The sequence below is a fragment of the Pristis pectinata genome, chromosome 32 (assembly GCF_009764475.1).
Source record: "Pristis pectinata isolate sPriPec2 chromosome 32, sPriPec2.1.pri, whole genome shotgun sequence".
In the NCBI taxonomy this organism is placed as follows: Eukaryota; Metazoa; Chordata; class Chondrichthyes; order Rhinopristiformes; family Pristidae; genus Pristis; species Pristis pectinata.
The window spans coordinates 15,492,184-15,518,708 of NC_067436.1; the positions used below are offsets into that span (position 1 = coordinate 15,492,184).

General features: G+C 45.8%; 1 protein-coding gene across 1 annotated transcript in view; it reads right to left on the bottom strand.

Annotated features, from left to right (window-relative positions):
* Positions 1 to 684: 684 nt before the first annotated feature.
* The window catches only part of LOC127585170 (sorbitol dehydrogenase-like), a 48,540-nt gene continuing 22,699 nt past the window's right edge, over positions 685 to 26,525 (bottom strand). Inside the window, exons 5-9 of the mRNA XM_052042383.1 lie at positions 24,423 to 24,541; positions 24,219 to 24,284; positions 14,715 to 14,890; positions 12,377 to 12,498; positions 685 to 838 (exon numbers count right to left, since the gene is read on the bottom strand). Of these exons, the coding sequence (XP_051898343.1) occupies positions 685 to 838; positions 12,377 to 12,498; positions 14,715 to 14,890; positions 24,219 to 24,284; positions 24,423 to 24,541 (637 nt within the window). The remainder of the gene's footprint in view (positions 839 to 12,376; positions 12,499 to 14,714; positions 14,891 to 24,218; positions 24,285 to 24,422; positions 24,542 to 26,525) is intronic.

Sequence of the window (26,525 nt, forward strand, 5' to 3'; positions counted from 1 at the left end):
GGAAACCCAGGCAAGTCACAGGGAGGATGTGCAAACTCCACACAGGCAACACCGGAGATCAGGATTGAAACCGGTCACTGGAGCTGTGAGGCAGCGGCTGTACTAGCTGCACCACTGTGTTGCTATGCTTGCAAAACAATCGTACCAGTAAGAGATTTATACAGCTGTATAAATAAAAACTAAGTTACTTCCTCATGCTTCAATCACACCTATTAGGGCACACAACAATTGTCCTGAGCTGGTAGAGAGATAACCATTGGCCAAAACTAGAAGGAGACTCTCATACTGTTCTTTGGAATAATACCCTGGGCAGTTTTACATACACTTGAGAGAACAGCTTTAACCATTCTGAAAATCAGCACCTCCATCATTGCAGCACTCCCTCAGCACTGTAAGGGAGTTTCTGCCTTAAAAGGGCTGCCAACCCACAATCTCCTGACTCAAAGGTAAGAGTGGGGCCCACTGACCCATAGCCCGAAGTTAGATTCTGGGATGAGATTGAACAAAAAGCACAGGGGTATACAGTGTCAGCAAAAGAAAATCTTTTAAATGCTGCTCGACAGACAGTTAACTGTACACTCTCCAGGGAAGAAAAACTTTGTGTTACTGGTACATTGCTTGAGTGCCTGAGGTCTGTCCTTGAAGAGTCAAGCTACCCAGGCTCACACACTTAACAAGTCACGTTCAAGCTTGGTCACACTTCAGCATCACTTTAATTCCCAGCTGTTTCTTTGTTGTTTCGAATGCCTCAATGGCCTGGCTCAGAGGGAAACGATGCGTGATCAAAGGCTTCACATCCACCTTCTTTGAAGCCAGCATAGCAATTGCCATGGGATACCTGATGTGAAGATGTAAAGGGAAAGTCCACATTGGCCAAATGTCAAGAACCTAATTCAACACGTAAAAAAAAACACCTCAACAGCTCATATTATACAGCCCCTTCAATATAGTAAAAACTTACCTCACCAAAGTATCATCAAAGAAAATTTAACGCTGAGCAATGCAAAGAAACACCAGGCAGAGACAGTTGTAAGGAGTACGTGAAGGACGTACAGAGGGATCTTGAGGCCCAAGTCCATAGCTCCCTGAAAGTGGCTGTGCAAGTAGATAGGGTGGTAAAGAAAGCACATAGCATGCTTTGCTTTCATCAGTCGGGGCATTGAGTATAACTGCACTTGAAGTATCATGTGCATACCTGGTTGCCCCATTACGAGAAGGACGTGGAGGCTTTGGAAAGGGGTTCAGAAGAGGTTTACCAGGACACTGCCTGGAAAAGTAGGTGTGAGCTATAAGGAGAGGTTGGACAAACTTGGATTGTTTCTCTGGAGCGTCGGAGGCTGAGGGGAGACCTGATAGAAGTTTATAAGATTATGCGAAGCATGGATAGGGTAGACAGTCAGAATCCTTTTTCCCAGGGTAGAGATGTCATGTACTAGAGGACATGTATTTAAAGTGAGAGGGGAAAGTTTAAGGAAATGTGCGCTGCAAGTTTTTTACACAGCTAGTAGGTGCTTGGAATGGGCTGCCAGGAATAGTGGTGGAGGCAGATACGATAGTGGTGTTTAAGAAGCTGTTAGACAGACACATGAGTGTGCAGGGAGTGGAGGGATATGGATCATGTTCAGACAGAAGATATTTAGTTTAATTTGGCCTCGTCTTTGGCACAGACATTGTGGGCCGAAGGGCCTGTTCCTGTGCTGTACTGTTCTATGTTCTGAGGAGGAGACACGTTGGGCATGGATAGAGGATTCATGGACGGATTTTCAAGCTGGAAACATGGTCGCCAATGGTGAAGAAATGAGAGAGATGTCAGAGAGTTGTTTGGGCTAGAGCGGGTCACAGAGAGAGAGGGAAGGTCGAGGCCTTGGAGAGGATGAGAATATTAAAATCGAGGTGTTATCAGAGCAGGAGGCAAACCTTATCTCAGAGATCACGGGGGTGATGGGTGAAATTGACCTGGTACAGTACAGGCAGCAGAGTTTGTAGATGAGCTCAGGTTTATGGTACTTAATTAAAAGTAATTTTCAGAAGCTGTGCTAATGCACTTTTTGGGTGATCAAACCAACCAATGAAAGGGTTAAACATTTCTCAATTGGGAATTCTATGGATTGCTGTGATTGGCAGTTGGTGTAAAACCATTGAGAAATTACTGCCATTTGTAAACATCATACTTATTAACTAAGTCTATAAAAGAGAAAGGCGAGGACCCACTACGCTGCACAGAGATTGCTTTACATTTCTTGCTGTTGCCATACTGTTGTGAACACTGTTCTACTTTTAAATTGATGAATAACAAATTGCACAATTGTATGAAATTACGTAAGATCTGTCGCTTTCATTTTTTGAGATCTGGCCAACAGTAACAAAGACATTGTTTACTGCCCTGGCCTAATTTCTCTTGAGAAGGTGGGGGTGGGCCACCTTTTGGAACCAATGCTGTCCTGGTGAAGGTTCTCCCGTGGTCGGGTAGGCAAATCCAGGATTAGACTCAGCAATGACAAAGAACTGGCGATGCATTTCCAAGTCAAGATGGTGATCTGGAACCTAAAGGTGATGGTCATAGGCCATTCATTCCACACTGTCCATGCCGGACATTAAATACCTGTCCATACTCATTCCAACCCTTCCATGCCATGACTTTTCTGGTGCTTAGCTAACTGCTTCTTATGAGTATCTACCTCCACCACCCCCTCAGGCAGTGTGCTCCTGATTTCAATCACCCTCTGGGTGAAATAATTCTTCCTCAGACCCCCTCTAAATCTGCTACCCCTTACCTTAGACCTAAACCTTCTGGATACAGACACTTCTGCTATGGGGAAAAGGTTTCTCACTTTATATTTTGTCTATGCCTCTCGTAATGTTGTATACCTCAACTGGGTCCCACAGAAAATCTAACCAGTTTCTAACCAAATCTCTTCATCACTGAAATGGTTTATGGTGAACCTCTTCTTCACTTCTTCCAGTGCAATCACATGCTTCCTATGATGTGGTGACCAGAACTGCATACAATACTCCAACTGAGGTTTAACAATGCTTACGTAGTTGTACCATAACCTTCCTGTTCTTATATTCTGTGCCCAGCTTTTGTAGCACCAATGTTACTTGCCACTTGTCAGCCTATGCCTGAATATTGCCCAAGTCTGATTGGGTATACACTGGATCATTTACCAAGGAGTTGTGAATTGTATTGAGGCAAGTATCCTGAATCCCTCCTGAAGCACTTTTGTTATCTGTCCTGCTGCCTTCAGGGGTCCTTTATCTAGCACGTACCACCAGGATCAAGGACAGCTTCTATCCCGCTGCTATAAGACTACTGAACAGATCTCTTGTAATGATAAAGATAAGCTCCTGACCTCATAATCTACCTCATCATGGCCCTTGCATCTTATGCACTTTCTCTGTAACTGTAACAGTATATTCTGCATTCTGTTATTGCTTTTCCCTTGTACTAGCTCAGTGTTGTGAAATGATCTGTATGGACGGCATGCAAAACAATGTTTTTCACCGTACCTCGGTACATGTGACAATAATAATCCAATTAGTACACCAAGGTCCATCTGCTGCTCAGTACTTCCTAGGGTCCTACCACTCGTTGTTTAATTCCCAGCCTTATTAGTCCTCCCAAAGTGTATCATGTCACACTTTGCAGGATAAAATTCTATCTTCCATTTCTTTGCCCCTTTCACCAACTCACCAGTATCATTCTTTGTGCCTGCTGCTCATACCCTCGGTGGTGGAGGTTACAGGTTTAGGGGCATTTTCAGAGAAACCTGGGCAATTAACTGCAGTGCATTTTTTACATGGTACACACTAAAGCAACAGTGCACAAGTGGCGGAGTGAGTGAATGTTGAGGGTGATAAACGGGGTGCTAATCAAGGGTCTGCTTTGTCCTGGATGGTGCCGAGCTTCTTGTTGTTGTGTTTAATCAGGCAAGTGGAGAATATCCCACCACATCCCTGACTTGGGCTTATAGATGGTGGAAAGGCTTTGGCGTGTCGGACGGTGATACCAGCCTAAGAGCTGCTCTTGCATCCTTGGCATTTATATAACTAGTCCAGCTGAGCTTCTGGTCAATGGTGACTCCCCAGGATATTGACAGTGGCGGACTCCGAGATGGTGATGCCATTGAAGGTTAATGGTATACGGTCATTAAGTTGTACAGCATTGTAGTAGGCCCTTCAGCCCACCTGTCTCTGCTGACCATCATGCTTATCTATACTAATCCTGCTTGACTGCATTAATTCCATTCCCCCTGTGTTCTGCTCATCCAAGTACCTCTCCAGTTGCCTCGTAAATGCTGTTACTGTCCCTGCCTCCACCACCTCCTCTGACAGCTCATTCCGGATACCAACTATACTTTGTGTGAAAAATTTACCCCTCAGGTCCCCCTTAAACCTCCTCCCTCTCACCTTAAACCTACATCCTCTAGTTCCAGATGTCCTCACCATGGGAAACAGACTCTGGCATTCTACCCTATCTATGCCTCTCATAATTTTATACACCTCTATCAGGTCACCCCTCAGCCTCCTTCACGCCAGGGAAAACAGACCCAGCCTATCCAATCTCCCTCTGTTACTCAAGCCCTCCAATCCAGGCTACATCCTCGTGAATCTTTCCTACACTCTCTCCAGCTCAATCACATCCTTCCTATGGTGTGCTGACCAGAACTGCACAAAATACTCCAAGTACAGCCTAATGTTTTGTACAACTGTAACCTATGTTCCAACTCTTGTATTCAGTGCCTCACCAATGAAGGCAAACATGCCATATGCCTTCTTCACCACCCTGTGTTGCCGCTTTCAGGGAATGATGTACTTGTATCCCGAGGTCTCTCTATTTAACTACACTCCCCAGGGCCCTGCCATTCATTGTGTATGCCCTGCTCTAGTTGAACTTTCCAAAATATACCACTTCACACGCCTGAGTTAAATTCCATTTGCTCACTTTCCCAGTTGATCAATATCCTGTTGCAACCTTAGACACCTTCTTCACAACATTAGCTATCCTTCAGCCTTCCAGTACCTCATGTGTGGCCAACGACACTCTTGTTGGTGATGGTCGCTGCCTGTGGCACCAATGTTACTTGCCATTCATCAGCCCATGCCTGATTATTGTCTAAGTCTGCTGCTGCACGTGGATATGCAATGGATCATTTTGTGAATCCAATTGAACATTATGGAATCGTCAGTGAGCACCTGACTTCTGGATTCCCAATGGAAGGAAGGTCATCGATGAAGCAGCTGAAGACAGTTGGACATTGGAAACTGCCCCAGGAACTGGAGTGATGTCCTGGGAATGGAATGATCAACCGGCAATGACCATTACCATTACCCACTGTGCAAGGTATGCCTCCAACCACTGGAGTGTTTTCCCCTTGATGCCCACCGACAAGTTTATCAGGGCTATTTGATTCCACACTCAGCCACACATTGCCCTGATATCAAGAGCAGTCACTCTCACCTCGCTTCTGGAATTTAGCTCTTTGGTTCATGTTTGGACCAAGGCTGTGGCAAGGTTTGTAGCAGAGTGCTCCTGGCAAAACCCAAAATGGGCATCGGTGAGCAGATCACTGGTGACTAAAAAATACCGCAGATGTTGGAAATCTGAAATAAAAACAGAAAATGCTGGAAACACTGGCAGCATCTGTGGAGAGAGAAACAAAGGTAATGCCTCAGGTCCTAGACCCATCATCAGATCTATTGGCAAGTGCTGCTCAGTCGCATTGTTGATGACACTTCCATCACTTTACTGATGATTCAGAGTGGATTGATTGGATGGTAAGGAGCCGGATTGGATTTGTCCTGCTTTTTGTGAACAGGATAATCCTGGGCAATTCTTCCGACGGTCAGATAGATTCCCATGTCATAATTGTACTGAAACCATTTGGCTGGGGCTCCAGCTGGTTCTAGAGCTCAGGTCTTCAGTACAACTGCTGAGATGTCTTCTGGTCCCATAGCCTATGCGGTTTCCAGTGCTGTTTGTCTCATCACACAGAGTGAATCAAATAGGCTGAAGAGCAGATTCTGCCATAGTGGGGATCTGGGGAAAAGGCTAAGATAAGTCATCTACTTGGTACTTCTGGCTCAACGTACTTGTATGTGCTTGCGTGACACTGGATAGTTCAACTGGTGATCAGCCTTCACTATCATCACTCTGTACAACTGATAGTAACTTTGGAATTACAAAAGTGAAACACTCCCTGTGGAAACTTTCACTATGGTTGAACAAGTGAGCTAACTTGGCATGTTTTATTTGTCTTCTACTATATATACCCTCAAGTCTGATCTGTGAGTCAAGAGCTCCCACCCAAGCTGTGTTGTTGCCAACTAATTAAAAGAAATCAAAGCTATTTATAACAGAGACACAAGAGATTCTGCAGTTGCTGGAATCTGCATCAACACACACAAAATGCTGGAGGAACTCAGCAGGTCAGGCAGCATCTATGGAGGGAAATAAACAGTCAACATTTTGGGTCGAGACCCTTCATCAGGACTGGAAAGGAAGAGGGCAGGAGCCAGAATAAGAAGGTGAGGGGAGGGGGAGGAGCGCACGCAGGCAGGGGATAGGTGAGTTCAGGTGAGAGGGGGAAGGTAGGTGGGTGGGGGTGGGGTGAAAGGGAAAGGTGTGAGAAGCTGGGAGGTGAGAGGTGGGAGAGGCAAAGCGCTGAAGAAGAAGGAATCATAGGAGAGGGCAGTGGACCATGGAAAAAAGGGAAGGAGGTGGGGGTTAGATGGGGAGGTCATGAGGATGGGGAGGGGAAAGAGAAGGGTGAGGGGGCCACAGGAATGAGGGGAAACAAAAGTGGGGGGAAGGGGAGGGGTTACGGGAAGTTAGAGAAATTGATTTTGAGGCCGTCAGGTTGGAGACTCCCAAGGCAGAATAGGAGGTGTTGTTCCTCCAACCTGCGTCTGGCCTCATTGTGGCAGTAGAGGACGCTGTGGATGGACATGTCAGTAAGGGAGTGGGATGTGGAATTGAAGTGGCTGGTCATCGGGAGGTCCTGGCTGTTGCGGCGGACGGAGCAAAGGTGCTCGACGAAGCGGTCACCCAATCTGCGTCGGGTCTCACCGACGCAGAGGAGGCTGCACCGGGAGCACCAGACGCAATAAATGACACCCTCAGATTCACAGGTGAAGTGCTGCCTCACCTGGAAGGACTGTCTAGGGCCCTGGATGGTGGTGAGGTGTAGGGACAGGTTTGTACAGTTGCAGGGATAGTACCAGGAGGGTCATTGTGGTGAGGGATGAGTGGACAAGGGAGTTGCGGAGGGGGCGAGCCCTGCAGGCGGCGGTGGGGGGGGGGGGTGGTAGGGGAAGATGTGCCTGGTGGTGGGATCCCGTTGGAGGTGGCGGAAGCTGCGGAACCTGACGGTCTCAACATCGATTTCTCTAACTTCCGGTGACCCCTTCCCTTCCCCCCCCCCCCCGCCTTTGTTTTCCATTTTTCCTGTGGCCCCCTCACCCCTTTCCTTTGCCTTTCCTGCCCTCATGACCTGCCCATCTATCCCCCAACTCCTTCCCTTTTTTCCATGGTCCACTGCCCTCTCCTACCAGATTCCTCCTGCTTCAGCCCTTTGCCTCTTCCACCTGTCACCTCTCAGTTTCTTACATCACTCCCTTTCATCCCCCCTCCCTCACCCACCTACCCTTCCCCCTCACCTGGACTCACCTATCACCTGCCTGCGTGTGTTCCTCCCCCTCCCCCCGACCTTCTTACTCTGGCTTCTGCCCTCTTCCTTTCCAGACCTGACGAAGGGTCTCGGCCCGAAACATCAACTCTTTATTTCCCTCCATAGATGCTGCCTGACCTGCTGAGTTCCTCCAGCACTTTGTGTGTGTTGAAAGCTATTTATAAACTATATTTCACATCTATGAACTATCTTGAAAACCTGTATTTTGTTGTACAAGGTCTGAATGAGTTTTTATGTGTATATTATGCCACAGTTTAGCAAGCTATCTGGCTACAGAAAAAAAGTTTTATATTTCTGGATGGTCAGTTATATATATTTCAAAATAAAATATAATATATTTTATATATATAATAAATACAATAAAATTAAATCAATTTTTTATGATATTTTAGCTTCTATGTTAATCATTATGTTTAAAAGATTCATTATAAATTGTGACATTTGTTCCCTGATCTGTAGAAACTCTTCAATGTGTTAGGCTGTTCAGCCAGGTTAATGGCACTGAAGCTGTTGGGTCCCAGGGATCCCATTGATGTCTGATAGCAGGAGGTCACCAAGTCCAAGTGACCTGCTTTCTTCAAGGCTTTAGGCGAATACAGTTGCTTCATTGCTAATATGCAAAATCAGGGCCTGACTCATCTGCACGGTGTTTTATCCAAACTCTGGGACATCAGGTTGTGAGTAAAATTCCCCACATAGCACATTTCTCATTCCACCGTTCAAAGGAACATCTTCAAAGTGAATGAAAAAACTATGAGAGGAGAACAACTAATCACTGTGCAGCAATGTCTAATACTAGAGGGCATGCATTTAAGATGAGGGCAGTAAGTTCAAAGGAGATGTGCAGGGCAAATCTTTTACACAGAGAGTGGTGGGTGCCTGGAATGCGTTGCCAGGGGTGGTGGTGGAGGCAGATATGATAGGTGTTTAAGAGGCTCTTAGATAGGCACATGAATGTGCAGAGAATGGAGGGATATGGACCATGTGCAGGCAGAAGGGATTAGGTGTCATTAGCTTAATTAGTTTGGCACAACATCGTGGGCCGAAGGGCCTGTTCCTGTGCTGTACTGTTCTGTGCTAGAACACATAGAACATAGAACACTACAGCACAGTACAGGCCTTTCGGCCCACAATGTTGTGCCGACATTTTATCCTGCTCTAAGATCTATCTAACCCTTCCCTCCCACATAGCCCCCTATCATTCATGTGTCTATCTAAGAGTCTCTTAAATGTCCCTAATGTATCTGCCCCCACAACCTCTGCCAGCAGTGCATTCCACGGACCCAGCACTCTCTGTGTAAAAAACTTACCCCTGACATCCCCCTTATACCTTCCTCCAATCGCCTTAAAATTACATCCCCTCGTGTTAGCCATTGTCGCCCTGGGAAAAAGTCTCTGACTGTCCACTCGACCTATGCCTCTTATCATCTTGTTAAATGACTTCACATCACAAAACAGAGAGGACAGAGTGGAACTTGAACAAATTATTCCTGTGCTAAGGTGACCCACTTATTTTCACAGGGATGTCTTTTGAATAACGAACTTCAAAAAATCTCCAGCAAGTTGGTCTCTACCTTGGGACCTGCTGGTGTAACTAAATCATAAGTCTGGGTTCACTGAAGGTTGAATAAGGACCATCCAGTGTTGTCTCAGCTGTGAGCAAGGAGATGACGGAACTTGTGAAAACAAAGGTGAACAAGCCGGTGGTTTGTGTTTGACAGGTGTTGAGTTTCAGGGAGTATGAGGAACATTGAAGACCATTTATCAAGGCTATTGGGAAAGGTTGTAAATGATATGTCTTCTGCTGAGGTGCTGCAAGCCCAGCTCATTGTTTCAATGTTTCTGTCCTTAAACTTCCTTCTTCCTGGTAATCTATTTACTCAGCCAGAAGTGATTATACATGAGCTGCCAATAAATAATACAATATGCGCTTGATACATTTGAATAAAATTCTTTTGATGAATGCTGTCCGTGGGTTAAAGTGTTGACATTTATCAAGGTCAGCTGTGTGCATTCAAAAATGCAATACATTCTTCAAGAAAGCTTATTATAGAAATACATCACTTTCTTCTTTGCTCACTGACTTTAGTGCCCTGTGTGTTTGAATAAATAGAAACTAAATCAAAATTGAGTAAAACTCCCCAAGAGATAAGAGGTTTACATTTCTATTGCACAATTTACATCCCAAAGAACTTCACAACCAGTACACAGTGCTTGGGTAGTTTATGCCACTACTATAATTTAGGAAATGCATTGATTAATTTGTACATAGGAAGATCACACAAATAACAATAGGTTAATGACCTAATAAACTGTTTTAGTGCTGTTAGTTGAAGGATAAATGCTGCCTAGAACCCAGGAAGAGCACCTCTGCACTTGTTTAAATCAAAGCAAATCAGACCTCCTTTTAACATCTCGGTTGAGAGATGTCACCCCTCATAATGTGGCACTCCTTCGGTACTGCACTGGAGTGACAACCTAGATCTTTGTGCTTAAGGCTTTGGAGTGGAGCCTGACTAGAGGTTGGCTTGGATATAGAATTGAAATCCAATTGGCCTGACGGATATAGTCGGGTTAGATGGCTCACAGGGCAGACATTTCACACCCACTGCACTACTGCTCCACCAGGAGTGCTGCCAGACAGAACTCGGAAAATACCGGCGTGCAGTGGATGAGAGCACTCAATATTTCTCGAGTGGCTGGAAGGAAACTCCAGGACTGAGAAAATACAGGTGGAGGGGGTTGGGTGGGGGGGGGGGTGCTAGTGAATGAATACAATCCGCTGAGGAAGAAGCGGTATAAAGTAAAGCTTATTGGATGAAATCCCTCAACACTTCTGTGTGTGTGCGCGTGTGTGTGTGTCTGAGTGTGTCTGAGTGTGCCTCTGTGTGTGTGTGTGTGTGTGTGTGTGTGTGTGTGTGTGTGTTTGGTTCATGTGTGTGGGTGAGTGGGATGTCTGTGTTCGTCTCCATGTCTCCATATGCATGTGTGTGTGTGTGTGTGTGTGTGTGTGTGTGTGTGTGTGTGTTTTTATCCATTATGATACCACTTCCCATTCCCACACTGACATGTCCGTCCACGGCCTCCCGTTACTGCCAAGTTGAGGCCAGACACAGGTTGGAGGAACAACACCTCATATTCCGTCTTGGTGGTCTCCAACCTGGTGGCATCAACACTGATTTCTCTAACTTCCAGTAACCCCTCCCCTCTGTGTTCCTTCCCCCTCCCTTTGTTTTCCATTTCCCTGTGGTCTCTTCACCCTTTCTCTTTCCCTTCCCCTGCCCACCTCCTTCCCTTTATTCCATGGTCCACTGTCCTCTCCTATCAGATTCCTTCTTCTTCAGCCCTTTGCCCCTTCCAACTATCACCTCCCAGCTTCTCACACCCAGCCTCCCCCACCCACCTACCTTCCCCCATCACCTGGACTCACCCACGACCCGCCAGCTTGTGTTCCTCCCCCTACCCCCACCCTTTTATTCTGGCTTCTGCCCTCTTCCTTTCCAGTCCTGATGAAGGGTTTCAACCTGAAATGTCGACTGTTCATTTCCGTCCATAGATGCTGCCTGACCTGCTGAACTGCCCTAGTACTGTGTGTGTGTGTGTGTGTGTGTGTGTGTGTGTGTGTGTGTGTGTGTGTGTGTGTGTGTGTGTGTGTGTGTGTGTGTGTGGTTATATGTGTTTGGGTGTGTGATTGTGTGTGTATGCCTGTGTCAGGGTGTGTTTGTGTGTGTGGTTATGTTGGTGGGTGTTTGTGTGTCTTTGGGTGTGTGACTGCGTGTGTATATGCCTGTATCAGGGTGTGTGTGTGTGTGTGTGTGTGTGTGTGTGTGTGTGTGTGTGTGTGTGTGTGTGTGTGTGTGTGTGTGTGGTTATATGTGTTTGGGTGTGTGATTGTGTGTGTATGCCTGTGTCAGGGTGTGTTTGTGTGTGTGGTTATGTTGGTGGGTGTTTGTGTGTCTTTGGGTGTGTGACTGCGTGTGTATATGCCTGTATCAGGGTGTGTGTGTGTGTGTGTGTGTGTGTAGGTGTATGTTTGAGCGCTCGTTTGCTTGTGTGCACAGAGGTGAGATAAGATAAAATTACTTTACAGAACAATCTAAAGCCCTTGAGCCAATGAATGCACTCACGCCATAGAGAATGACAGCTGCCTATTTGCACCCTGTAAGCACCGACATGATCAAATTATCCACTTATGCCATGGTGGGTGAGAATAGGTATTGTTCAGGGCACCTTTCTTCTTCCATCATGACCCTTTGGATCTCTGAGAGAGCAGACAACACCTTAACATCCAAAAAACCTGAGAGTACAACATCCCCACATTATGACAGGACTGTGCTCACGCCTCTGGAATGGACCTGAAACCACAGCTTCTGTGTAAGTGCCAAGACGATTACCCATGGATTCACATTCCTTCAATTGTGTAGAACATCAGGAAAAGAAAATAAAGGTACAAACATTTCACACACTTGCTCCAGAATCTCCGAACATTCTCGATGGTCCTACAGTAATTGAGAAGCGATGAGCTGTTCCAAGGAGGTTAAACCTGACGCTTCACCGTAAGTCGAACTGGAAAAGAGTTGACTACAGAGATTCGGCTTCTGTGCACCTTCACCGTCAACTATTTTAATTAGTATTAAAAGTCGAAGCTGAGCAACTGCGGGGGACGGCTGAACGTCAAAACTTACGTATTGCAGTATCGGAACATGCCCCGGATATCCACCTCTCGGATTGCGGCATTTAGAAGAGGGACACTCACCAAATCCGGGCCATGCCCAACCAGGAGCACCGTCCCTCCGGACTGAGTCGCCTGCGAAAGAGAAAATAACATACTAGAACCCCACGGTGAGAATACAACAATACAAGGACCTTTCATAAAGATGTGGAAATTTAGAGAGATAAAATGCATCAGATGTGAATAAGTTCAGCCAAACCATCCTGGCAGCCAAAGACACATTGTTAAGCTTTGTCTGGAGTACCCCAGCGCCACATCATCCCATTCTGGAGCCCAGTACCTTGTCAATTTTTATCTTAACCTTATGGCATGTTAAGTTGGTGCTACAAACTCTTGGAATTTGCTCATTCAGCTCGAATACCTGCCCCCCAATTTAAATTGGGTTGCCTGTCCACCAATAACAAAATCCAAGCCACCCCCTGGTGACAGTTGTCTGCCACTGTTTTCAAATTTCTTTTTTTACCCAAATGGTTTGCAGTCAATTTACTGACAGACAGTTTGCCAGGACAACTTTTGAGTCCATGTGGAATTCCTAATCCTTCCTATTACACTGTCCATTTCCCTCCATAGATGCTGCCTGGCCCCCTGAGTTCCTCCAGCTTTTTGTATGTGGCTCCTTCCTATTGCACGACCTTTTCCCAATCTCTGCCTTCTGGTACATAATTTTTAGATGGGTCATTTGATCGTACCTTTGATCCATTTGATCAACTCTGTTGTACTTATAACAGTAAAGAAATAAGGCAGGGCATTCATTCGAATAAGATCACACCAGAGTGTATGCTGTACACGAGCCTCATCACAATCCTTTTCATTCAACCCCTTGAATGAGTCTTTCTATTCCTTTCTCCCTCATGTACTCACCCAGCTTTCACTTAAATGTGGAGACACAAGAGACTGCAGTTTCTGGAATCTGGAGCAGCACACAAGATGCTGGAGGAACTCAGCAGGTCAGGCAGCATCTGTGGAGGGAAATGGACAGTCGACGTTTCGGGTCGAGACCCTTCATCTGGACTTTGGGTCGAGACTCATTCAGATGAAGGGAGTTCAGACCGTATAGTCCATCTAGTCACATACCTACCTAGAGTCATGGAGTCATACAGCACGGAAACAGGCCCTTCGGCCCAACTGGTCCATGCTGACCAAGATTCCCACCTAAGCTGGTCCCATTTGCCCGCGTTTGGCCCATTGTCTCTAAACTTTTCCTATCCACGTACATATCCAAGTGTCTTTTAAATGTTGTTAATGTACCTGCCTCAACCACCTCCTCCAACAGCTCATTCCATATAAGGACCACCATCTGGGTGAAAAAGTTGCTCCTCGGGTTCTCCTCTCATCTTAAACCCATGCCCTCTAGTTTTTGATTCCCAAACTAGGGAAAAGACAGTGCACATTGACCCTATCTATGCCCCTCATGATTTCATACACCTCTATAAGACCACCCCTCATTCTCCTACACTCCAGTGAGAAAAGTCCCAACCTGCTCAGACTCTGCATACATCAATCCTTCGAGTCCCGGCAACATCCTCGTAACTCTCCTCTGCACTCTTTCCAGCTTAATAGCATCTTTCCTATAGGCAGGTGACCAAAACTGAACTCAATATTCCAAATGCGGCCTCACCAACATTTTGTACAACTGCAACATAACATCCAAACTTCTATATTCAGTGCCCTGACAGATGAAGGCCAGAATGCCAAAATCCTTCTTCACCAACCTGTCTACCTGCGATGCCACTTTCAGGGAACCATGTACCTGTACTCCTAGGTCCTTCTTTTCTACAACACTCTCCAGGGTCCCACCGTTCACTGTAAAATCTGAACTATCTGCTCTACCTCTGATCTATTTTGGCCCGATGAAAAACACTGTGATGCTGGAGGAACTCAGCAGGCCAGGCAGCATCCGTGGAGAAAAGGAGGCAGTCAACGTTTTGGGTCAGGACCCTTCTTCAGGACTGAATGACAGTCAATGTTTAAGATTGAGATTGAAGTCCAGATGAAGGGTCTCTACCCAAAATGTCGACTGTCTGGATGAAGAAGGATCCTGACCCGAAACGTGACCGCCTGCTTTTCTCCACAGATGCTGCCTGGCCTGCTGAGTTCCTCCAGCATCATCATGTTTCTCATCTAGATTCCAGCATTTGCAGTCCTTTGTTTCTCTATTTTGGGCCCTTCTGATTGGCTTTGTCCACAGTTGAGCATCAGGAAACTTACCACTTAGTCCCTATTTTACTAACGCTGGCTCCCAGATGTCCTGAATGTAAAATCCACGTCACTCTGTGTAAGTTGGTACTTACGTAGACAGCAGCCTGGACACAGAACTCTGCCCCAGTGCACTCGATGGTAGTGTATGGCATTGAACCAAGAACAGCCTCCACTTTCTGGGCTAGGTCCTGAGGTGTCTCCTTCTCCACCTTTATGGTAAAATCAGCCCCCAGCTCCTTCGCCTTCTCCAGTCGGACTGATGATAAATCTAAGAAAATAAATGCACTTCTTATTTGCCAATAACCCTTTTGAGATTTCACCTGGATTAACAGTGTGAAAGTGGCCTGACCTAGCTGTGATTGCTGTAGTTCAGTAGGTGGTGTTCTTGCTCTAAATCAGAAGGCTCTTGGCCCAAGTCCCACTCTAGAGACTTGAGCTCAGAACTCAAGGAACTCAGGAGGTTCCATCTTTTGGATACGATGTTAAACCAAGCGTCTCCCTCAGGTAAATGTAAAATAAAGGAATTGACAGTGGACTTCAGGAAGGGGAAGTCGGGAGAACACACACCAGTCCTCATTGAGGGGTCAGCGGTGGAAAGGGTGAGCAGCTTCAAGTTCCTGGGCATCAACATCTCGAGGGATCTATCCTGGGCCCAACACATTGATGCAATCACGAAGAAGGCACGCCAGCAGCTCTACTTCATTAGGAGTTTGAGGAGATTCAGTTTGCCACTGAAGATTCTTACAATTTCTATAGATGTACGGTGGGGGACCACTCTGACTGGTTGCATCATCACCCGGTATGGAGGCTATTCCCTTTTTTTGGCATTATTTATTTATTTTTGTAACTTAGAGTAATTTTTATGTCTTGCACTGTACTGTTGCCCCAAAACAAGGAAGTTCATGACATATGTCAGTGATAATAAACCTGATTCTGATTCAGATTCTGAATTCCCATGACCATTATTTTGAAGAACAACAGGAGAGTTCTTCTCAATATCCTGGCTGACGTTTAACCCTTAGTGAACATTGCTGTACAATAGGGGTCTTTACTGTATTAATTTATTGGAGAGGGGCAACATTGGCTAAAGGCCAGCACTTATGGCCCATCGCTAATTGCCTTTGAGAAGGTGCTGGTGACCTGCCTCCTCCAACAGGTGTGATCCGGGTGGTGGAGCGAATCCCATTGTGACGTTCGGCATGAATTCCTGCATTTAGTGGATATTGTGTGACTTGGAGGGAAACCTGCAAGTGGGGCTGTTCTTTGGGCCTGCCACCCATGCCCTTGTGGGTGGTAGAGGTCACAGATTTAGGAGAAGATCTACAGCCATAGAGCAATACAGCATAGATACAGGCCCTTCAGCCCAACCTGTCCATACCGACCACTGTGCCCACCCAGTCCCAATTTCCTGCATTTGGCCTATATCCCTCCAAGCCCCACCCCTCCATGTACCTATCCAAGTGCTCCTTAAGTGATCCTGTTGTACCTGCCTCACCCACTTCCTCTGGCAGCTCATTCCATACACTCACCACCATCTGCGTGAAAAAGTTGCCCCTCAGGTCCTTTTTAAATTTTTCCCCTTTCACCCTAAACCTCTGCCCCCTAGTGTTGGACTCCTCTACCCTGAGGAAAAAACTGTTACCATCCACCTTATCCATGCTTCTCATAATTTTAAACATTTCTATAAGGTCGCCCTCATTCTCCTACATTCCAAGAAATAAAGACCGAGCCTGGCCAACCTCTCCCTATAACTCAGGCCCTCTCGTCTGAGACCAGCTGGGCTTTGGACCAAGAGCTGTGGGTTAAACAGAATGGCCTTCTGTAAGTAGCTATGATTCTGCCGGCCATTCTGTGAATGCCGTATTCATTCAGCTCGCGAACCACACACTGTGGGAGAGAAGCAGGTGGACAGATGAATGTTTGAAGCATTTCCTTGATTGCCTTTGAGAATGAGAAAGTATTTCTTCTGAGGTCAAAGCAAATGGAGTAGAGGGAGCCCACGGGTGTTAGTCAAGTTTTCATCGCCATATGCACAAGTGCAATGAAAAACTCACCTGTGTCTGCAATGCTGCTGCAAGTAAGTTTTTCATTGCACCTGCACATACGTGTACTCATGCATATGACAATCCTTCACTCGACATCGTTGCAAAAGATTAGATGAGATTAGATTATTGTCACATACACCGGGGTGCAATGAAATTCCTTGTTCACATGAAGCACACAGAGTGAACTTAGCAATAACGAGTACCACGATGCGCACAAAACAGCAGGGCAGTGCAAAGGTTGTAGTGCAATCTGAAGTAGTGCAAAAAATAAAACTGAAGTGACGTAAGCGGAATAACAGAGAGAGGAAGAGTTAAGAGTCCGAGACCATGGCAGGGGGTGTGAAAGAGGTGACTGGCCACTGGTTCCGCACAAGGCTGCATCCTCAGCCCCCTACTCTACTCCCTATACACTCATGACTGCGTGGCCAGATTCTGCTCTAACTCCATCTACGTTTGCCGATGATACCACTGCAGTAGGCCTTATCTCAGATAACAATGAGTCAGAGTACAGGAAGGAGATAGAGAGCTTGGTGTCATGGTGCCATGACAACAACCTTTCCCTCAATGTCAGCAAAATAAAAGAGTTGGTCATTGACTTCAGGAAGGGGGGTGATGCACATGCTCCTCTCTACATCAACGGTACTGAGGTCGAGAGGGTTGAGAGCTTCAAGTTCCTAGGAGTGAACATCACCAATAGCCTGTCCTAGTCCAACCATGTAGATGCCATGGCCAAGAAAGCTCACCAGTGCCTCTACTTCCTCAGGAGGCTAAAGAAATTTGGCATGTCCCCTTTGACCCTCACCAATTTTTATCGATGCACCATAGAAAGAACTTTATCTGGATCCATCACAGTTTAGTATGGCAACTGCCCTGCCCGTGACTGCAAGAAACTGCGGAGTGTTGTGGACACAGTCCAGTGCACCACGGAAACCAGCCTCCCCTCCATGGACTCTTGTCTACATTTCTCGCTTCCTTGGTAAAGCAGCTAACATAATCAAGACCCCACCCACCCCGGACATTCTCTCTTCTCCCCTCTCCCAGAAGATGCAAAAGCCTGAAAGCACATACCACCAGGCTCAAGGACAGCTTCTATCCCGCTGTTATAAGACTATTGAATGGTTCCCTAGTACGATAAAATGGACTCTTGACCTCACAATCTACCTCGTTATGACCTTGCACCTTATTGTCTACCTGAACTGCACTTTCTCTGTAGCTGTGACACTTTATTCTGCATTCTGTATTGTTTTCCCTGTACTGTCTCAATGCACTATGTAATGAATTGATCTGTATGAAGGTATGCAAGACAAGTTTGTCACAGTACCTCAGTATATGTGACAATAATAAACCAATTCCGATTCTAGTTTCAATTGTTAGCAGTGGGGAAGAAGCTGTTCTTAAGTCTGGAAGTCTGGGCTTTCAAGCTCCTGTACCCTCTCCCAGAAGGTACATACAAGAGAGAAAAGGGAAGATAATCTGTTTGAAACAAAGTGTCGGTGGATAATGAATCTCCTGAGACGGAGATGAAGAGATGAAGAATGGAGAGAGAGATATCAGAGATAGTCTAAGTGAGAGAAAGGTATTAGAGATAGTCCAAGTGAGGAAGCAGTATCAGAGATAATCCAGTATCTCAAGGGAGATTGTGAGGTCAAGATAATCTGGTTGTAATTATATTGCTTTCTTGGGAGCTTGCTGTCTGCAATCCCTAAACAACTCCCAGACAACCTGAGGTTGTGAAAGGCACTATATAAATGCAAGTCTTTCTTCTAACTCTTGTCTCCTCTTGCCTGGACTGAAATGTGAGAAACAGTGTGACATTCGTATCTTAAAGTGAACAACGTGTTTGTTTAAAACAGTGAACAGTATACAAGATGGGGAGCAAGGAGAGTCTCATAAATAGGTAAATAGGGGTGGGAGCATGTAAGCAGGCAGCAACAAACTTCTCAAAGAATAGCAAGGAAGTTTATTTCATTTACTCTTAGGATGTGGGTATCGCTGGCAAGGCAGCATTTACTGCCCCCAGGAAGGTGGCGGTGAGCTGCCCTCTTGAACCACCACAGTCCTGGTGACGGTGCTCCCATGGTGCAGTTGGGTGGGGAGTTCCAGTATTTGGACCTGGCACTGATAAGAGAAAGGCTTTATTTTTCCCTGTTGCATTTGCATGGTGTGTACTTGGAGGGGAGATTGGAGGCAATGCTATTGCCAAGGACCTGGTATCCCTCAGGACAAAGGAATCACCAATTCGTAGAGTTATAGAAACAGGCCCTTCAGCCCAACTGGTCCATGCTGACCAAGCTAGTCCCATCTGCCTGTGTTTGGCCCATATCCCTCTAAACCTTTGCTATTGATGTACCTGTCTGAATGTTTTTTAAACTGTGTAATTGTACCCACCACTTCCACTTCCTCTGGCAGCTCATTCAACATACCCACCACCTTCTGTGTGGAAAAAGTTACCCCTCAGGTCCCCTTTAAATTTTTCCCTTCTCACTTTAAACCTATGCCCTCCAGTTTTAGGTTCCCCTACCCTGGGAGAGAGACTGTAACCATCCACTTTATCTACGCCCGTCATCACTTTATGCAACTCTATTCTCCAGGGAAAAATGCTCCAGCCTGGAAACTTTGTCCAAACAAGTGCACAAGTAGAGACAGCTCTCTCTGTAAGCTTTTCCTTCTGGCAGTGGGGTGATGTGGAAACAATAATTTCTCTGTATAATCAGTGCAAACCTAGACTATGATAAAGTTACTATTGCTTTGTGTTGAGGTAGTAAATCTTTCACTGCAGTGCACTTGACACCAAAACTAAACCATTGGCCATCTCCTACACACTGACCACACTCCACCGCTTGCAGCTCAGAACAGAGGAACACCATCAGATTATTTTGCCCCGTTAAGGGGATCTTGCTGTTGTGGAGTCTGGGACATTGATTTCATATCGAGCTGGGCGAAGTAAGGTCTGTCAGGGGACTCAGTTCAGCTCGGGTTAGTGCAATGTGCGTGGAGGAAGGAGAATGTGTTATAAAGGGAAGAAAAGGAAAAAGGAAGGGGAGAAATGAAACAGGAAGAGAAAAAGAGAACAAAGATGGAGGCAAAGAAAGACATGGGGAAAGAGGAGCAAAAAAGAGGGAGAGAGGCAGAACAAGATAGGAGGAAAAAAGAGAGAGGGACAGTGGCAAAGCAAGAGAAACAGAGAAGGAGAGAAAGAGAAGGGGAGAAAAACAGGAAAGAAATGCACTCAGAGAAAAGGGAGAGAGAGAGAGAGAGAGAGAGAAGAAACTGAATGAACAACCTAAAACAGTGAGAGAAGAAGGGAGTAAATGGCCTTCAGAGATGGATGAGCACACCTACTGTTTATTTTAGGAGTTCTTCCTTGGTGCAGAAGCCAAAACACTAAGGGGAAGCCATGTATCTTCTGCTGGCTGCTGGTGGACTCCAGAGCAGTGGTCAGCTGTCACACTCTCCTGCTAATATCAGCTTCTAATGTAGTCACCGAGACACAAGAGACGGCGGATGCAGGAATCTGGAGCAACACACAATCTGCTGGAGGAACTCAGCAGGTCGAGCAGCATCTGTGGGGGGACAGGAAATCCCCCACGGAGATCCTGATGCAAGGTTTCCACCAGCAACGTTGTCAATTCCTTTCCCCTCACAGATGCTGAGTTCCTTCAGCAGAATTGTGTGTTGCTCCATTACAGTCAAGACATTCCAAATCTGTGGTGTTTCTTCCATGAGTACAACTGGGAAGTTTAGAGGCATTAAAGTACCTATTCCGCCAATGTGGTTACACTCCTGATTACTACTGTTGTGACCTTGTTGTGACCTTGCACCTTATACTTGGCACAAAGGAATGTAGTTGTGGTTGTTGGAGGTCAACCATCCCAGCCCCAGAATTGGTACTGGTTTATTATTGTCACTTGTACCGAGGTACAGTGAAAAACTTGTCTGACATACTGTTTGTACAGATCAATTCATTACACAGTACATTGAGGTAGTACAGGGTGCATTGAGATAGTACAGGGTGCATTGAGATAGTACAGAGTGCATTGAGGTAGCACAGGGTAAAATATCACTGCATCATTGCATATCATTTCAGTCACTGCATATCACACAGAATATCACTGCAGGGGTTCCTCAGGGCACTCCTTGGGCCTACCACCTGAACTACTACATTGATAACCTTCCTTCCATCATAAGGCCAGAAGTCGGGATGTTGCACAATGTTCATCTCCACTCACGTCTCCTCAGTCAATAAAACAGTCTATTCCTGTATGCAGCAAGGACCGAACAACATTCAGGGACCAGTGATAAAGGGCAAGCAACATTCACACCACAAAATGTCGGGCAAGGGCCATCTCCAATGGGGCAGAATCTAACCACCTACCCTTGACATTTATTGGCATGGCTCAGACCCCTACCATCATCATTCTGGGGGTCACCACTGACCAGGAAATCAACTGGACCAGCCACATAAACATCATGGCTACAAGATCAGGTGGAGGTGAGTGACTCTCTTCCTGATACCCTAAGGCCCTTCCATCAATGACAAGGCACATGGAGATGGAAGACTCTCCAGTCGCCTGGATGAGTGGCGTTCCGACAACACTCAAAAAGATCAACAGACACCACCCAGGACAAGTCAGCCCACTTGACTGGCGCCCCATCCACCACCTCTCTCCACCACTGGCACACAGTGGCTACAGCGTGCATCATCTGCAAAATGCACTGCATGTTATTTACCAAAGCTATTCCAATAAGACCTCCAAGATCCATGGCATGCAGCACTGAGGGCAACAAGGGCAGCAGATGCAGAGGAACACCACCACCAAGTCACATGCTATCCTGAATCGGTCCTTCATTGTCGCTGGGTCAAAACCCTGAAACTCCCTCCCCAACAGTACTGTGGGAGCACCTTCTCCAGAAGGACTGCAGCGGTTGAATAGCACTTCCCACCGGCACCTTCTCATGGGGAATGAGGGATGGGAAATCAGTTCTGGACTAGCCAGCAATTCCCAGATCCTGAAAAATTAATAAATAATAAAGCACACACAAATCTGCCAGAACGTGACTGCAGGTAAAAGTGGAGACATCAGTGAGAACAGCTGAGGCCAGTGAAGAATCAAATTTTCATCAATATTTCCCTCTTAAAATCTGGAAACGAAAGTTTTAATAAATTCAGTTTCATTCACGTACACCAGTGGAAAGCTTGCAATCTTTAATGTGACTTTTACTGTTGAATCAGCATCAAAGAAACAAAAACTATACTGTAGGTAGTGAGCAGAAAAAGAAAGACGAAACACAATTGTGTTTCTTGTCTGGCTCGATACTGTCTCAACATGAAACGAGCCTCCAAAGAGCATAATTCATACAAAGCTCTGTAACTTGCTCATGGGATGTGGACATACCTGGTAATGCTGGTGTTTATTATCCATCTTTAATTGTCTCTGAACTGAGGGGGCAATTAAAATTCAACCTATCATTTAATCTAATGTTACATAAAGATTAGACAAGTAAGGATGGGACATTTCCTTCCCCGAGGGACTTGGCATTTTCACAATCACTGTTACTGATACTATGTTTTTAATTCCAGATTTATTTAATATCTTTAATTTCCCAATTCTTGAATTCATTTCTCCAAATTTTTGTATACCATTCACAATCACTGGACTAATCCAGACGTCATTAAGTTGGAAAGAGTGCAAAGAAGATTTACGAGAATGTTGCCAGGACTCGAGGGCCTGAGTTACAGGGAGAGGTTGGGGAGGCTAGGGTTCTATTCCTCAGAACAGAGGAGACTGAGGGGTGACCTTGTAGCAGTGTATAAAATCACTAGGGGCACAGATAGGGTGAACGCACACAGTCCCTTTCCCAGGGACTCAAAAACTAGAGGGCATCGATTTAAGGTGAGACGGGAAAGAGGAACCTGAGAGGCAACTTCTTCACACAGAGGGTGGTGAGTACATGGAACGAGGAAGTGCTTTTGGCAGATACAATAACAACATCTAAAAGACATTTGGATAAATATATGGATAGGAGAGGTTGAGAGGGACATGGGCCAAAAGTGGGCAAATGGGACTAGATTAGGTGGGCACCTTGGTCGGCATGGACGAGTTGGGCCGAAGGGCCTGTTTCCGTGCTGTATTATTCTGCGACCCTAATCATTATATGTTGAGATGCATTTAGACTAAGTGGGCACCAAGCAGCAAGGGAGTCATGGAGACTCACACAGCAGAGGAACAGTTCCTTCAGACCGATCGAGTCCGTGCTGTTGTCAACCACACAATTACACGGATCCTACACTAACTGATTTCATTCTCCCCACATTCCCAACAACTCCCCCACAGGTTCTACCACTCACCACACATGAGGGACAATTTACAGCGACCAATTAACCTACCAATTCACACGTCTTTGGGATGTGGGAGGAAACTGGATCACCCAGAGGAAAACCATGCGGTCACAGGGAGAACATGCAAACACTTCACAGACAGCAGCAGAAGTCAGGATCGAACCCGAATTGTGGTTTCTGCAATGGGATTTACATTACTGAGGTCCAATAATGTACCCACAGTGCTCTTGTAGCCCAGCTTGTACCATGGTTATACCCTCCCTCGCTCCATGTAGAGGACCTGTCCCTATGCACAAGCTGGGTTTATACTCTCCCTGGGTCCACAAGCTTGATTTATGCCCTCCCTTGGTAAAAAAAGAAAGAATTGGCAGTCTCCCTGGATTTATGAGCTTCCAGAGATTTTTTTCCATATTTTCCTTACATAAAAGGAGGCCATTCAGCCTTCCCACAAAAATGATAGCCCGTCAAGTCTAGAGCCTTGTTGGTGCCGTATACTAGTTTATATCCTTGGACACAATATACTGAGTGTTCTGGCCACCACTGCACTTTCTGTATGCTCAACATGCATCCTTGTGCCTTTATACCCTTTCAGCACCACGTCCAGATTGATATCCTCCCTGCCACCGCATGCCTAACTGAAAAGTTGCAGGAGAACTAGTTGTAATATCAACCCAATGTTGTTTGGGTGAAAGGGATTTGAGCAGTTGCATCAATCTTCGTGAAGTTTAATTAGTGAGATATTTTGAGACAAATCTGAAAGACGATAATGTCAGAAAGGTAGGCTCATTCCTCTGAGCTGCAGGCCGGTTTGATAGACATGAGCTAACATCAGCCCTAACCTGGCTGAGTAAGGACTATCTTAACGTCACCAACAATTAAGGTGCAGGCTGAAATAAAAAGTCCTGGAAGCAGAAATACTCTTGGAACTTCTTCCCCTCACCACAGGAACCTAAGGTTTGCAGGTTTGAACTGAGGAGAAATTGGAATCAAGTGAAGATCAGTAAAGTCAAGAGATGGACTGATTTGACCAGTCATCCATCAGGGCCTGAAAACCCAGTTATTGTAGTGAACAAAATGCTTTTGTTCAAACTGACGTTTTGGTCATTCCTTATAATCAACTCAATGATTGGGAGAAGGTCAAAAGAGTGAAACAATGGGAGAGGAAGGCTTTCTGCTCCAAAGAAAGAGAGAGAAAAAAATCTGAGGCCTACCACAAATCACGACTTGAGCTGCCCCCATTGCCTTGGCAACCAGTAGATTCAGAAGTCCAATTGGACCTAAATAAATGACAAGGATTTTGGTTATGATCTGGCAAAGGGAAAACATATGTTGCATTCTGGCTAGGTGTAATTTTTAACCATCTTCAATCCACCTAGTGAGTGATGATTTGAATAACAAAGGGTATGGTTGCCTACCTGCTCCACAGATCAGGATTTTGCTGCCCATTTTTACCCGTGCCCTTCGACAGGCATGAATTGCGACTGAAAGAGGCTCTATACAAGCACCTTCTTCACAGCTCACACAGTCAGGAAGCCTGGAACACAAAAAAAATGTCACAACACTGAAGTAGCATGGTGGTTACTTTATTGGGTTAGAAATCCAGAGGCTGGGGCTATTGATCAAATTGTAGAATTTGATCAATAAAATTGGGGAAATCCAATCAAATAAATCTGCATTAAAAAAGTTCCCTTAAAACCTACTATAGATTATATGGAGACACAAGCGACTGCAGATACTGGAACCTGGAGCAACGCACAAGATGCTGGAGGAACTCAGTGGGTCAGGCAGCATGTCCAGATGATGGATCTCAACCTGAAACGTTAACTGTCCATTTCCCTCCATAGATGCTGCCTGACCCATTGAGTTCCTCCAGCATCTTGTGTGTTGCTCTGGATTATATGGCAGTCAGCAGGTTAGTCATGGGGGTAACTTCGAAGGCAGGAGGGTGATGCACTGGTAAATTGGTGGAGAGATGCAAGTAAGGGTTGCAAGGTTGTGGTTATTGGGGGTTAAGGAGGTAGGTAGTGGTGGGGAAGAGCTGGATGAGCCTTAAAAGGGTTCACCTAAGGTAGGTACTCACAGCTACACTCAGTGAGCAGGAGCTTATTTGAACTTCACAAGTACTTTTCAGAGGTGTTGCTGCATGCGTGGCTGGCAGATGGCATGAACCATAAACGTGTGGATGAAAATGTAGGCACATGATGTATACATGATGCTCTGCACATTTGGCTTCCCCTGTGCGTTAGTGCTTCGGACTAACGTTTTGCACTAAAATCTTGTTTTTGCAGTCTTTTTTTTCTATTGCTGTCTTGTATAATTTATGTTCTGTGTGTTGTCTGAACCTACATGCCTGTGATGCTGCTGCACGCAAGTTTTCATTGTACCTGTACCTCACCATACTTGTGCACATGACAATAAACTTGTCTTGATTTGGACGCGTGGGCGATTAAGCAGGACTTTGTGCATCTTGCGGGAAGAACCAGATTCTGCATTATATCTCACTTTGAAACCTCTCTGCCATGCTCATAAACACAAGATGCAATGTGAAGTGGGAAAGAATTCAAGTGTTCTGGACTCAGCTGAGGAGTTTTCTTTTCGTTGGGACCAGCTGGAATTCTCTGACCCTCAGTCTGAGGATGCTCAGTACTGGGGCAGGTTCAAAGCTAACCCACGGATTCTTAGGCGCCAAGGGATGTGGGTATTGAGTAGGAGAACAGTACAATCACAAAGTCTAGAGTCATAGAGTCATACAGCGCAGACAAAGGCCCTTCGGCCCAACTGGTCCATGCTGACAAAGATGCCCATTTTCCAGTGTTTGGCCCACATCCCTCTAAACCTTTCCTATCCAAGTACCTGTCCAAATGTCTTTTAAATGTTGTTCATGTACCTGCCTCAACCAATTCCTCTGGCAGCTCGTTCCTTATGCACACCACCCTCTGGGTGAAAAAGTTGTCCCCCAGCTTCCTATTAAATCTTTCTCCTCACACCCTATGCCCTCTAGTTCTTGATTCCCCAACCCTGGGAAAAAGGCTGTACGCATTCACCGTATCTATACCCCTCATGATTTTATACACCTCTAGAAGATCACCCCTCGTTCTCCTATGCTCCAATGGGTGCTGCAGTTTCCTCCTACATGTATGGTTTTCTTTCTCCTTACTTTCTTAAACAGTGGGATTACATTTGCTTCTGCAGTGGAGGTGGCCAAATCACGAGGTCAGCAGAGCTCGACACTGAAGTCCCAATCCCACTCTTATTGTCATGCATAAGGAGCAGATGTTGTAATGATCACATTAATGGGGCTTGCAGACTCCTTGACCCACCCCTGGGCTAGGCTCCAATACAAGGCCTGGTGAGTGTCAAGGTACTGTGGTTACAACAGAATAAAATGGTGCGATCTGCACTCAGAATAGAACATAGAACATAGAACAATACAGGCTGTTCGGCCCACAATGTTGTGCCGACACTTTATCCTGCTCTAAGATCTATCTAACACTTCCCTCCCACATAGCCCTCCATTT